General features: G+C 36.7%; 1 protein-coding gene across 1 annotated transcript; it reads right to left on the bottom strand.

The window, feature by feature from the left end:
* Positions 1 to 804: 804 nt before the first annotated feature.
* Positions 805 to 14,002, bottom strand: LOC593611 (U3 small nucleolar ribonucleoprotein protein MPP10). The gene is made up of 9 exons (XM_030976916.1): positions 13,888 to 14,002; positions 10,266 to 11,064; positions 9,629 to 9,789; positions 8,842 to 9,037; positions 8,047 to 8,188; positions 4,428 to 4,633; positions 3,757 to 3,978; positions 2,236 to 2,469; positions 805 to 1,518 (listed from the first exon to the last, which is right to left on the bottom strand). Exons 1-9 carry the CDS (start codon positions 13,965 to 13,967, stop codon positions 1,375 to 1,377), a joined length of 2,184 nt encoding a protein of 727 aa, XP_030832776.1. The 5' UTR covers positions 13,968 to 14,002; the 3' UTR covers positions 805 to 1,374.
* Positions 14,003 to 14,822: the final 820 nt, after the last annotated feature.

The raw sequence follows: 14,822 nt of genomic DNA, 5'->3' as shown, positions 1-14,822 counted from the left end.
CTTCTCCCAGTTCGGAGGTTGATTGCACAACATCTCTCCATTTCACTCTATCTTCTGCCATTCTGGTGCACTCTTGCAGTTTTAGTCCACTCCAGTTCTTGACATTCTCTTCCCAGTTGATTGTGGGTCTCCCTCTGGGTCTGGTTCCTTCCACTCTTCCTTCCAATAAATCCTTTAAGAGGCTTTGGTGCCTTTTAAAATGCCCAAAGTGTTCAATTTTTCTCTCCTTAACTTATCCTACTAGTGCAATTTGTTTACGCCCAGCCATGTACAATGTTTCTTAATAATAATAATACAAATGTTACTTATGAAGCGCTTACCATCGTTTCCAGGACATTTTCATCATTCTTCTGTAAATCCACATTTCAAAAGATGTTATTCTATTTTCCACGGCCTTGCTTATTGTCCATGTTTCTGCTCCATACAATGCATAGATTTAGATATCTCATATTTCAACACTTTTAATTAACTTTTTTTTATTATTGGTCCGATTTATTTCAAAATTTCACCATTCTGTTTCTCTGATGTTTCTGCATTCATTACAAACAAACAAAAAAAAATAAATGAAAAATATATGAAGCAAATAATGAGAAAGTCATGCTGAGGAAATCATAGAAACATGTTTTCAGTTCATTTTAGAACTTTTGATAACTTTTGCTGGTTGAAAAATCATTTGCAACATGATTTTTTTTTTAAAGAAATTTACTTGGCTCCTCTCAAAATCCATTTTCTCTACTAAAACGTTTGACTACCAATAATTACATGTTAAAAGCAGACAAGAACAAGGCAACATCACACATGGAATATTTTTTATGAATATGATAATATGAATTTTTAATTTCATAATTCTACATGTTTTTAGGATTATGTGCATGTTTTCAAAGATAATATTTGCTGAAGAAAATTAAGTTTCATACAAATTCAAACATTAGCTAAAGTCAGTAGCCTTTAATGAAGACATCATCTTTGCTTTTGATTTATGTGCAATTGTGAGATTTACTGGTATGACACCCCCCCCCCCCCCCTCTCCTTTCCCCTTTTTTCTCTCAGTATCCCACTTTTTCCTTTTTCTCTTTCTCTTTCTCATTCATCACTCTTTCATACATTTATCAATCACACAAACATTATATCATACTTAGTTACATAGATAGCGATTTCTTCAAAAATTCTCATCATGTTCCACATCAATACATTTTCAAAAGAAATCCAAAGCATTTTCATCAAAGTTTCAATCTTGGATCCCTTTCATTTTGTCAAAATGTCATTGATTGTATAAATATTCCTTTTTCCATTTAGCCACTAAATTTGGTCTCCTTCATATTGGCGAAATCTACTCTCTATGATATTAGAGTGTCCGAAATGCGCAAATGCAGTTTACAGTTTGAGTTGTGTTCCGGTCATAACTTTTTTTTTCTTTTTCTTGGACTTGAATCCATGGACTTCTGCTACCACTTCCTCTTGAAGCTTGCTGAAGAAGGCCTTGGAAGATTTGAAGTTTCCTTTGGAATTCTCCATGTCCTAGTTAAAAAGAAAGAAAAAAATGAATTTATGGATTTAGCACGATAGATTGATTAATAATAGCTCATTGTGAGCAGGTTTTGGCAAACTCCTTCTCGGTCGCCCTTTATTTTGTGCGTTCTGATTCACAGAATGACATTTTGGATTGATCTGCATGAAGTAAACCTCTACTTTAGTTAAGCAAGTGATATGTTCATGATTGTAATAAGTACAGTGCCATGAGCTTCAGAGCCTGGCGGATACCGGCACTATATAAATATCCATATTATTATTATTATTAATCTGAAAGGTGTATCAGCCTTTTGGTTTGACGAAGAGATGCAATTGCTAAATTCAGCACCTATTATAAAATCATGGCATAAACAAATTAAAGTTTCTGCTCATGAATCATCTAACACACATTGCTTTCATTGCAAAAATAATATAGATAGATATATATATAAATAAATAATGGCAGATTCATATAGTAGAATCACAGTGAAATAACCATATCCTTTATATCATCAAGTCCAGCAATCCAAAACTTTATACCTACACTCCCCTACAAGACAAAATATCTTCATTCCATAATAATCATTTTTACAAATTATTCTTTTAGCAGTGACTGTACATTCATATTTATTTCACGACAAGTTCATGTAGAGTTCTAATTGGTAGCCAATAGTATAAAACTATTTTAGCACAATTTTCATTACATTACAAAGAAAAAGACCATACCTTGACAATGGTAGTGGTGCTAGATGGAGCCTTGCTGTTCTTTTCCAGCCTTGCCAGCGCCGCCTTCTTGCTGTACTTGTTACCCAGGCCTGGATTTAACTTGTCGACCAACTTCTCCTTTCTCTCCTTGTCCTTGGCCTTGGCGCGCTGCTTCGTCTTCTTCTTACGCAGGTCCCTGTTACGGTCCTCCGAGGTCCTCTCCGTCTCACCCTTCAACTCACCCTTCTCCTTCTCCTGTAAAGACAGAAATAGAAAGATTGCTAACAATTAATTTCATTTCATTTATTTCAATTCATATATTTATTTCACTCTCTTTTAAAAAACATAAAAATTATATACATGTTTGTTCATTATCAACATAAGATAAAAGGAAGCGGGGAATCATGAAAGCCAAAATTGGCTTGATAAGAATGATCCCCAAATAAATACTTAGCATAAACAAGATACAAACTTATTTTATATAAAAAACATAGTACATAAGGTAAAGAGAGTTGCAGGAACGTAAGAAGAGAGAGAAGATAAGAAAAAAGGAAGTTACGACTTGAATTTTACAATCTACATAATAAATGAAAATTTCATTTTGTTCCGCTTAAATAACCCTTATAATTCCTTGAAATGCTAGAGTGCCGTAATGGCAGCCTTGCTAAAGCTAGGGTAATAATGTCCAAAGCTCTTTGGAAGCACATAGATGTCATAATGTGATATAAACTATACAAGAACTGAATGTTATTATCATTATTATTTTTAGTTGTCTCTCATTGGTTTTATTTGAGAAAGCTGCAATTACCTTATTATACCAGAATTGCTAACTTTAAACTCCTCTTGATTAATGGACAGATCTACATCACTAAGGCCATATGATGCTACATGATCAGGGGCTCACATATACAGTATACTCCACCAACATCAACCAACCACCAAACAAATCCTCAAGCCTGTAAACATAAATCCCCATTTTAATCAAAACCAAAACACATCCACGTACCCCAAAACAACTTGACAATCAAAACACTTATAAGAGTTAATACAGTGAAACCTCGTTATAACGAGGTCCTTGGGACCATGGAAGTTACCTAGTTATATCGGGGTAAAAAAAAATATATATAAAGAGCTGGGACCAGCAAAATCCCCTTGTTCTAAAAAGATACCTAGGGGGGTGTTTCATAAAGCTTTTCGTAAAATTAGGCATGACTTTACGAACGACTTGCATATGAAGTGCCAGATAGGATGCCCGAAAGTTTTTCCTGATGTTTTAACAAAGTGCAACTATGTTTCCAATCACCTCAATAAAATTATGGAAAAAATATACCTTGCATTAAAAATGTTTGTTATAATAAAATTGTTCATCTACATCCGCACAGTTCAACTTTAGTTGAAGCAATTAAAACTGATTGAGCATCCCATTTGGCTTTTCATATTTAAGTCATTCGTAAAGTCATGCCTAACTTCACGAACGGCTTTATGAAACAGCCCCCAGAGCTCTTTATAATGAGGTTGCACTGTATCGAGAACGTAACTGACCTTGATCTCCTCCGGAGCCAGGAGGGATGAATCGGCGACGCTGATGGGCGCAACCTCCTCCATTGAGATGGCCGGCGTGTTGGAGACGATCCTGACCTCAGGACCGATCGGCTTGGGGGTGAAGTGGAAGTTGGAGAGGGCATCTAGTTTGATGAAGAGTGTGTCCATGGAATCCTTGATCTCTTTGTGCAGTGGATCCTCCTTCTCTTCGTCGGCTTCTTGCTGGATATTCAAAAGATGAGACATAATGAACATTAGAGTTGATGGGTTTTAGGCTTCTTGTTTGATCTACACTGCACCACAGAAAACTGGATTTCTAGATGAATAAAGCTGCGGAATTCCTTCAAATTTGAGGTAGGCTATGGTAGGATAGTAGGGGGGGGGTCGCTTTTTCACTTAAATATGTATATAGCAGTAACAGTAACACTATTTTTTTTCTTTAGTAGTATCAAGGTTAAATACAAAAAGAGACATTACCATATAAAAAGCATAATCACACAATGTTTGTGTTGCTCCTTCGTTCAAACTCAGTCAGCTGTAGTGTCTCTTGAAACCATGCCATACTATATCTTTCCCTCAAGTTGATTTCTGTCTCTTACCCTTGTACATAATAACCTCTAAAGTCAGACACAACAGTTGGACTGAGCCAGTTTGTCTTTCAAAGTACCTACCTGAGTCTGTTTGATGTATTCCTGCTCGTAGATCTCCCCTAGACTCATCTTGCTCTTCTCCTGGTCTAAGGTCACCCTCTTCTTGAACTCTTTGGCCTCTTCCTTAGGCTTGGCCTTGCGCTGGACATCATCCCAGGCCTGGTCTAGGATCCGTTGCTTGATCAGGGACTCCAAGTCCTTGGTGGTCTCCTCGGTGATGACAGGAGCTGTGGTGGGGGAGTGATTGTGAACAGGGGTTTGAGATGCTTTGAGATGCTTGAGGGTTCAACATGAACAGTGGTTCAGAAGCATATGGACATCAAAATTTTACTTGAGAATCCCAAATATTAACATATTTTACAGGTTCCTAATTCAGACAGACCACTAGGTTCTACTGGTGATCCTCAGGAAAAGATTGGAGTGGACCCCTAAAAAAATTTGAATCATCGATAAACGAGCAGGAGCAGTCCTCCAGGAGAAACCACGTACAGGTCTTTGGAGTGCCCGAAATATGAGCAACTGGTCCGGGTATGAGCCGACAAAGGGTTCTACTCCCCATATGACTAGAGTATTCCACATCAAACCTCAAAACTGAGCCTCGAAAAACACTCTCCAAGACACAAAACCACATGGGAAGGATGACAACATGAGCTGGGAATGAAAGCCTGACTGCAATGACTACAGCATTCTTCAATGTCTTGATTCATCTCTGAATCCTGTCGTAGATTTCCTGTGTCGGAGAAGTCATTGAAAAGCACAAAGGACAGCCTGGAGAATAAGAAAGGGACAATGCAGCTGCCCTCCGGATAATTTTTATAAACCTTTTTTTATATGCCATGTACTTTCTCCCACTTTCCTTCTCACCTAATTCTCTTGTTTTCCTCTAATGCATCTCCTTCTCTCCTTTTCTTTCTGTTACTTTCCTTTCTTCTTTCCTTTTCTCTTCCTAGTCTCTCTGTCTCTTCGTACTTGTTTGAAGGAAAGTGAGGCCCTGGAGGTGGTGGGGGGGGGGGGGGTCGATTTTTTACTTACTTACCCCGGGGCTACATTCACCTTTAATCCCATCATTCTATATTCTTCTCTTTCTCTTCCTTTTTGTCTTCTTCCCTTCATCCTTATGTTTTAGTAATTTGTATTATATGTATGTATTATTCATTTATTCATACTTTTTATTCTTTTTATGCATTTTATATCTTTGTATGATTGTATTTATATTATAAATTTTGTATAAGTTGTGAAATGTTATGTATGTATCACCTGAAAGGAAATTTTTTTCATTCTTTGGAAGAAGACAATAAATTATATTCTATATGCTTTTAGCTGAACATGAGAAAGTTGTTTGTGAATTGGAGCAGCAGAAAAGAGGCAATAAAGCCGTAAAGCTCAACCAGAGGTCTCTAATCGGCGCAAAGGAGAAGCTTATTGCGGACCTGAAATTTAACGTTCCAGATATGGAACAAGATATGACTAACGATCACCTATTTGCAGTGTGTTTGAGCAATGTGATCAGTGTTGAGGACCTCAATGTCTCAATGTCGCAGAACTACTCAATATAGAAGCTCAATTCAATATAATACTCTTCCTCCCACCACTTAGTTATTTCAAGCTGTTCACACATTCAAAAGTATTTAAACAATATTACTCCAGACTTCTTGTACCTGTTTAGGTATCTTTTTATTATTTAAGTTTTTTTAAATATTAATTTTCTTGTCTAGCTTTCTCTTTTGTATGTCGTAAATATTTCTCTCCTTTTTCTTGTTTTACTCCAATTTGCTCTTATCATTATTGTAAGTTCTTATTTTGTTCTGTACTATCAATTTTCATGTTTTCTATGTCTATAGGGACCTCTCTGTATAACAGCATTGATATGCTAACAACGCTGAGTAGGGCCATCCCTCCGCCTTCCATTTCATAAGTGTGTCTTTATGATTGTAAATGTATATTTTTTTATGTTTTTTAAATGACGGAAAATAAATACAATACAACAAATACAATACAATCCTATATTGTGGAGAGGTCTAGTGTAGATTCGCTTGCACAGCCCAGTCGACTGCCTGGTTACTATCATAAAGAAACTTTCTCACTGCCTAATGACGTAATCACGTAATGTGAATTTAATTTTTGTTAGGATTCATAATACTAAACTTACCTACATTTTCAAATAAACAGTAAGCTTAATATTCAAATTTTCACTTGAAATGGTAACATAGATGCAGTTTATGTTTATGTTTATACTGCGTTCAATGTATATATTGTTCCGTTTCCAATGTAACAATAATTTTCAGAATGTTATTATGTTTGTGACGATGTACGTTTGATATTATTGTATTTCTTCTTGTATTATGTATATGTTAATGTATAATGACTGTAAAACCAGTGAAAAAAAGAATTTCCTGAAAGGGACAATAAATTTCAATTCAATTATTGAGGATCATGAATCACCTTGCAGTGGTTAGAGGAAAACCAATTCAACCTCTCATGCCCGATCCGCTGGAATTTCCTACCAACATGGGGCATCTGTTCATAACTGCTTCAGTGCACTTCAGGATCTACATATTGATTGACCAGCAATTAGACAATGTCTCCGAAGTAAATAACTATCTCCGGGATTTTCCATTGTGAGCATCACAATATGACGACTGTGATCCATGTTTGTTTACTAGTGCTACTCTACTCCCACTTGATATTATCATTATCACGTTGTATATATCAATTTCAATTGTATTTAAAATGTAAATGCTTAAAATCTAAATGTTACAAGAAAAGGGAATGAAATGCTTTGTCCATTCTCTCTTTTTTATCTTCTTTTTTCCGCCACTCATCCATGTACGTAATTTTGATTTATTTTATATATATGATGTGCAATATATTGAAGTTTCCATTATTATTATTGTTAAAGAACAAAATTTTGATTGTTTTCCCTATTGATGTATTTGTAATTTTCATTTTTATATTTTTGAACTTTGTAATCTTTGTTTGTATCAGTCTCCCGACTGTTTTAACATGCAATTTTCACTAAATAAACCGAAATGAATGAATAAACTTGATCCTGTCCTGCCATCGGATACATATAGAAGTCTATTGTCTTTTACTTTGTTCTATGTTTGTAAAATGCACTTATCCTGATCGACTGCTATCAGTCCATTGCCTTGATGTGAGAGTAATCCCTACATTGGAGAGCGCATGGACCGGTGGTGGCAAGATCGCTGCTCAAGTCAAAGCGACAGGTGGAAAGTCAATTGTCATCCCTTCAGAAGCAGATCTTGCCCGGCTCAAACGGTTCTTAAAAGGTTCTTGTTCTTGCATATTCTGCTATGGATGTAACTTGTACCACTTAAATATTGTGTCATTTTCTGAACCGCTATCATCAGGTAATGTCGAAGTGGACGTACCACTTTTTACTTTTGAAAATAAATATCACATCATTTGCTTTTGCTTTCATTTCTCTGAAATTGATGTTTATAATGATTGATTATTATTAATCTTGTCCATATTTTGATGTTTCTTTAGTTCATGAATTAGTAGTTATGTGTAAATTTGTTGTAAAGCGCATTGTTATTTTCTCTGAAGATGAAATGCGCCATAGAAGCCTAGGTTATTATTATTATTATTATTATTATATCATGAAATTCCTACATACCTGGTCTTGTTCTGACATCAAACTCCAGGTTCTCTTCAAGAAGACTGTTCTCTGGTCGTTTGAGCCCAGCGACCTCTCCAATGAGCTGCCAAGGTTTTGTCGCCACGTTAGACTGCTCAAGGTCATTGATCTTGTTATGAAGCTACATTTCAAGGGGAGGAGAATTTTGATAATTAAATAATGGGAAAGTCTACTCTGGCACCAAGTTGGTAAACAAAAGCATAAAAATGAGAGAAGGGATAAGAAAAGGATGCGCAGGGTATCACTTCATGAGAGAATGAGGAACAAAGTCCTCCTTCAATTAATGGGCTTGATGGGAGTGGCACAGGTTATGAGGATAAATAGACTTAGATGGTTTGGACATGTGGCAAGAAGAGAGGCAACACACTGGCTCCAGAGGGCTCTAAACTTTCCGGTCACCGGATGAAGGCCTCGCGGGAGACCCAGGAAAACTTGGAGGGAAACCATAGAAGAAGATGCCAAAGCATCTGGCTTCTGTCATATGGATCCCAGAGACAGGAAAGCTTGGAAAGCAGCCATTAAGGAAATAAAATGTCCAACCCCCAAAAAGTGGGGCAAATGGACTTTAAACGCTGATGATGATGATTAACAACATTTGTTGTTACTTCGACAGTTTTGAAATCATTTCATTCTTTAAACTAAAGACAAGCTTTTGGCAAATTTTTTAAATTTTTTATTTCAAAATCCTTACCAGAAACTACAAGTAGCAATAATCATTGCAATAATCTTGCTATGAATAATTGTAAACATTGAACAGGTTTCCAACACTCCTACCTTTTCCTGGCGCTTCTCATAAGTGGATTTGTCCTCTCCCTTCTTCCTCTGACCACCGCCGAGGATGTCAGAGATGTCCTCCCCTTCGCTCTCGCTGCCACTCAGGAGAAGGTCATCCTTGTTCTTGGTTCCGGATGCCTTCCGCAGGTCAGCCAGCAGGTCATCGTCCGCATCTTCAAAGTCTGCCTCTTCAAAACTATAGTTTGGATGAAAGACAGGATTGGGGACTTCAATATTAACATCATATTCTAAACCAGCGAAATATAATACTTTCTTTTTTAAAGCTCTTGGAAGCACAACACAGTGCCTGGCTCTGAATAGATTAGTGGGATAAATATTTTACTACGTAATTACCATCTTCCTATTTCTAATAACATACTAATTAAACTTCAAACGGTAAGTTCTCAATTAATTTTCATATTTTGTTATAATCTTTAAAAAAATAAATATATACAAGGGCATCTTCAAATTAATGGGATATGACATTATAGGGTTTGATCAAATGGCCTCTGATTAATTATTAATGATCAACAATTCTATAGATTAAGTACACAAATAACATGATAGATAATAACATACCTTTGCCATCTATTTTTTTCTTCTTCAAATCAATTATGAACTGGGATAGGAGGAGCTACAGATATAACAAACAAATAAATGTGACACTATGCCCAGACAGATAAAATTAATAATTCAAGAAATGTATCATGGACAAGTTACTAGATTCAAAGATTCTATACTGACTTGCATGCTTCCATGCCATTGTTAATACACATTCAACACTTGCCTCTCTTCTTCAAAGTCTTTTTCATTCCCATCTTCTTCCATCTCTTCTTCTTCCTCTCCTCCTTCGAAGTGCACTTTCTTCTTTGAGGACTTTGTCGCCATCTCTGCTCCTGGCGCAGCAAAGAAGTCTCCATACATCATGTCTCTTGTGCTCTTATTATCCTATCAAAATGTGGGGGTTTAATTATCAATATATTATAAACTTTTTAAAAATCGAAAATCTCAGTTCCTATAAAATGTTGTAAATCTTTATATCATTCTTCTGCAATTCCATACAAATACATATTACATATAAAAGTATATGGTATATAAAATAAGAGAAAAAGCATACATTTAGTGATTTTATCACACTTTGTAATCTCTTCACAAATACAAATTTACACTAACACTGTATGTATTTAATGGATAATGGCTTATGATCCTTTTTGGGGATCAAGTTTATTTTGGGTATCAGATAATTAAATTTATAACACAAAATCTGAAAAGAATCAATTCTTCTAAAATTCATACAAATGTTTAGCCTGAATGAATTGAAAGTGACAGCACTGCATGCAATAGAAAGACAAGGACAATGTTATATTTGGGAATAATGAAATGATCTAGTCCAAGTTCGAATTTGTAAAACAATAACCAGTTACCTGTTTCTCTTCATCATCATCATCATCCTCATCATCGAATCCCTCATCATCTGATGAAGCATCTTCAAAGAAGTCAACAGGATCCTCATCGTCATCCTCCTCATCATCATCCTCATTGTCATCATTATCACTTCCATCTCCTCTTTCCATCCGTCTCACTCTCTTCGCCTCCTTGGCATCTTCCATCTCTAAAAACTTCTCCATATCATCCAGTCTGAAAAACCGGTCATCAACGACTGATGACTTACTCCTCTCACTCTTGTTCTCGATCGGGTGATTTGCCTTTGGCGCCTTCTTTTTCGGTTTAGTTCTTGAGTGCAACTCATCAATGTCAAAATTTGTATCAGATTCACCACTTTCATCAGAGTCTTTGTTAGCTTTCTTTGATTTCTTTGTTCTTGATAGGCTAAGGTCTTCGTCATCCTCACTATCCATCATCTCATCTTCGTCTTCTTCTTCTTCATCCTCCTCTTCGATGTCTTGCTCATCATCACTGTCACGACTTTCCTCTTCATCTTCATCTCCATCGCTGTCTCCCTCAATATCTTGTTCATTGGGGATTTGAAGACGGAGTCTATTGCGCACGGCAATTGCTTTAGCGACATGTTTTACGAGGCTGCCCACACCAGGCTTATTCTGCAACTCCAATTCCTGCCATATCTGTTCCTCATCGAATCCTTCAGTAATGAGCTCCAATAGTGGGTTTGAGGACTTGAGATTTGCCTCTGCATGACACGCTGCTAATCCAAACAAAGTCTGGGTGCATGATGTCAGGGCATTTTCATGGGTTGGTTGAGAACTGTAATGAAAGATGTAACAAAACAGAAATAAGATGACAAACAAATCTGATGGGCATGATTTTCTGGCGATATGGCTCAAAAAAAAAGTGTCCTGTATTTCAAGATTTTCAGTTTCAAAGTAGGATGTTTCAAGTATTGCAGGCTTAAAAATGAAATTGTTTGATTGCAAACTGCCATCATCAACATGTACACCGCACAGTGTAACTCCCTATATTTTGCATTGTAATTGTCTCTCATGCCAAAGCAATTTCTACTAGATAGTAGAAGGTCCACTGACTCTGCATCAATTTCCCACCTGGCTGAGGCTGAGCTTGAAGGCAGCGCATGCGTCTGATGCTAAAATTCCCAACAGGCAACATGCAACAGTTGGGAATTTTAGCATCAGACGCATGCGCTGCCTTCAAGCTCAGCCTCAGCCAGGTGGGAAATTTATGCAGAGTCAATGGACCTTCCCCTTCCCCCCTCCCCACCTCCCCCCTCAAAAAAAATGAAGTTCAATAATAATTTAATAATAATAACAATAAATATCTATCAAAATGAAAATGAATACAACCCTGTAGATCCTTAGATGTCAGTAGGGGCGCTGGTCCAAGAATAATCTTGGGTAAAGGTAATAAGGATTGTCTGCATAAACGAGGATATCCTCGTAATCGCAGAAAACTTGCGTCCAAACAAATAAGAATCGTCCGCATTTTTCGCAGACGATCCTTATTACCTTATTACTTTAGCCATGTTGAATCGACGATAGGCCTACAACTACAAGTTACAACATGGATGGCTCGGTTTAGGACGAGGAATCACCCTTTTTCCCATCAAAAACTTCTTAAAATTATCATGTCAAGTATGCCTTGAGATGCCCTGAGGAGTTTGAAACACTGTAATTCAAAATTTATAATTACTAGTACCGTTTCACATTTCGGGAAAATTGTCGCCACAACCCGATGTTTGATTTGTGTTAGGGAGGCCAATGGCCGGGCGTAAGGCTTCTACACCTACGATTTGTGCGCTCGTCGCCCACTTCAAAAAATTAGCAAAGGGAAAAAAATGATGTAAAAATAAAAATTGAAGAAAATATGAAAAGAAAATACAATTATACATTTCACAACATACCTATAATCACGGATCTGTAACAGTCTTTCACCATTTGTTGACAATCTTGCAGATTTTGACGTTTTTTAATCCAATAATTGTGGTTGCAGACGACCTTGACGCACTCGCACCACCGACTAAGAAAATCCTAGAGGGCGTAGAGGTTTGCTCACTAAAAACCTTCTCATTGGCAGAAGGTAGACCCTAAAAATATGGGATCCGTTTTGAGTAAAGAACTTTTGATAGAGATCAACATTTCAGATGTTCACAATTGCCACTTCTAACAACTAGAAAATATAAAGAAAAAAGATTGTATCTTTTTAAATACAGATTTTTACAAACTGAACATTCGAAAGTAGATAGAGTACGATGTTTCTGTCAATCTTGCGTTGGTTTGAGCCCTATAGCTACATCCATCTCAAAATGAGAAGGAAAACAGTGAACAGTGACGTCATTGTTCGCGCCAAAAATAAAGGGTATTGCGACATAATCTGAGCTCCGGTCAGATCGTGCGCAAAGGCGTAGTCTTATTTATAGACCCTAGTACCTTATTCTCACAGCACTAGATACGAGTGTCGTGCAGTAATGTATGAGAAGTGTTAAAAAAGATATTTCAGTAAAAAAAAAAGTCTACGTGAGCAGTCTATACTCCAATTGAGAATTGAAATGAAAGCCATGATTTGAATGTGTGTGTTGTATGATACATGGTTAGTGAGTGTGTATGTTACGTATAGCGAAAGGGAGAGAGAGAGAGAGAGAGAGAAATATTAGTACACGTACGTTGCATGCATGGATGTGCGCTATGATTGTGTTCGCTGCAAGATGGATTTTAATTGGACCTCGTAACTTCTCGATCGTTGATAATAAGGAATACTCATGAGGAAATCAAATTATTGTAATACACATCTAAGGTAAATATCAATGAATTATATATATTTCTTTCCTTTTTTGAACCATCGTCTTCGCCTCGTAGTAGTAGAAGATGTAATCGTTCGCACATTGATGGCTGGACTTCAGCCTGCATCGGGGCTTGCCTGTGTCGGTGGAGGGATCAACTTAAGAAGAAGGTGTGTACGTGTGCGACCGATTCAAGGCTAGCCGCTGTTGAGTGATTGCACTTTCGCGCGAAGTTTTAAACTTCATCATGAACTTTGTCCCTCGGGCCTGTCTAATTATGAACGTAACTTTGCGACATGAAATATAATTGTTTCAAGGCTCTTACGTACGGAAAGGCGTAGAAGGAAATGGCTACAAACCAGCTGGATATCTCCTATTTGATGGAACCTATGGAGTCGGCAGATGGGTGGATTTTCTTAGTGAAAGTAAATGCTTTCTTTTAATCTTAGTTTTAGTATAAACAAATTAGTAATTAAAAAGTTAGATTTGGGCATTGGCCTCCCTATTTGTGTTTCAGGATTCGGTCTGGAGCTCCGACAGGAGTTAATTATGAATGAACAAATCAATAAAAAAGAAACAGAATAATAATCAATTAATAAATTGATTATTCATTAAATTTAGTCTTAAATTTAATTCTATTTAATTAAAAAGTCTTATGAGTTATGACAATTAACTTGAATTAGACAAGCCTTTCTTCGTCAAGAAAAATACAACTCAAAATCGGACGGGTGGGACTGTACCCATTATAGCGTGTAAAGATAAATGCAAATAACGTCAAACGAAGGATGTTATGTCTCTAAAATTACTTCAACGCATACAAAAATTGGCTAACATACCTAATGTATTTCTCGGGATTCTTCGTAGCTCTTTCAAACTTCTGTAAAGCACCACTTAAATCCTCACCGCTGGACGCCATGCTGCAAAAACGAAGCGTGCTTATGGAATGCCAAATATTATGAGGTGCGCGTGGTGCATATCATGCATATGTGGCATAGAGATAAACAATTTTTTTCTTTTTAATACATGAATATCTCTATGGTGTCTACGTAGTTGTAAAAACATTTTGCCGAGGAGCAAAAAATACAAAAAGTATTGTTTATATGAAATATGATTTAATCTAATATCTTATGGCGTCCCTCAGGGCTCTATTTTGGGGCCTCTCTTATTTTTGATTTACATCAATGATATTGTAAACTGTTCCACTTTCTGTAAATTCACACTTTTTGCAGACGATACGACTATTCTTGCCTCAGAAAAAAAAATTGATCTATTAACCCATAAACTGAATATTAATTTGGAGTATGTTTACGAATGGCTAGTTTGCAATAAGCTATCTTTGAATGTTTCTAAGACTAAATTTGTTATTTTCAAAAATGCTAGGAACCTAAATCCTGTATATGACAATGTATCTATTTCTATCAACAATAGATTAATTGAACAGTGTCGAGTTTTTAATTACCTTGGAGTACTTTTCGATGAAAACCTATCTTGGACTTCTCATATTAATTATATTACAAAAAAGGTTTCTCAGAGCGTCGGTATTATTAGTCACTTAAGATTTGTTATTCCACTCCGTATCTTATTCATGTTATATAATGCATTTATTTTGCCATATCCCATAGGAAAGAAATGAGCCTGCCGCATACTCCTGCGGCAGACTTGCCGCAGATCTGCAGCAGACCTGCCGCAGACAGTCATCTTTTTTTTTTGATGAAGAGTCTGCGGCAGGTCTGCCGCAGACTTGCTGCAGACTTGCCGCATACTCTTTCAG

This window comes from Strongylocentrotus purpuratus, unplaced genomic scaffold, assembly GCF_000002235.5.
Source record: "Strongylocentrotus purpuratus isolate Spur 01 unplaced genomic scaffold, Spur_5.0 spur5_scaffold_9, whole genome shotgun sequence".
NCBI lineage: Eukaryota > Metazoa > Echinodermata > Echinoidea > Camarodonta > Strongylocentrotidae > Strongylocentrotus > Strongylocentrotus purpuratus.
The sequence above is the reverse complement of the archived record's forward strand: the minus strand, read 5'-3'. Positions and strand labels throughout refer to the sequence as shown.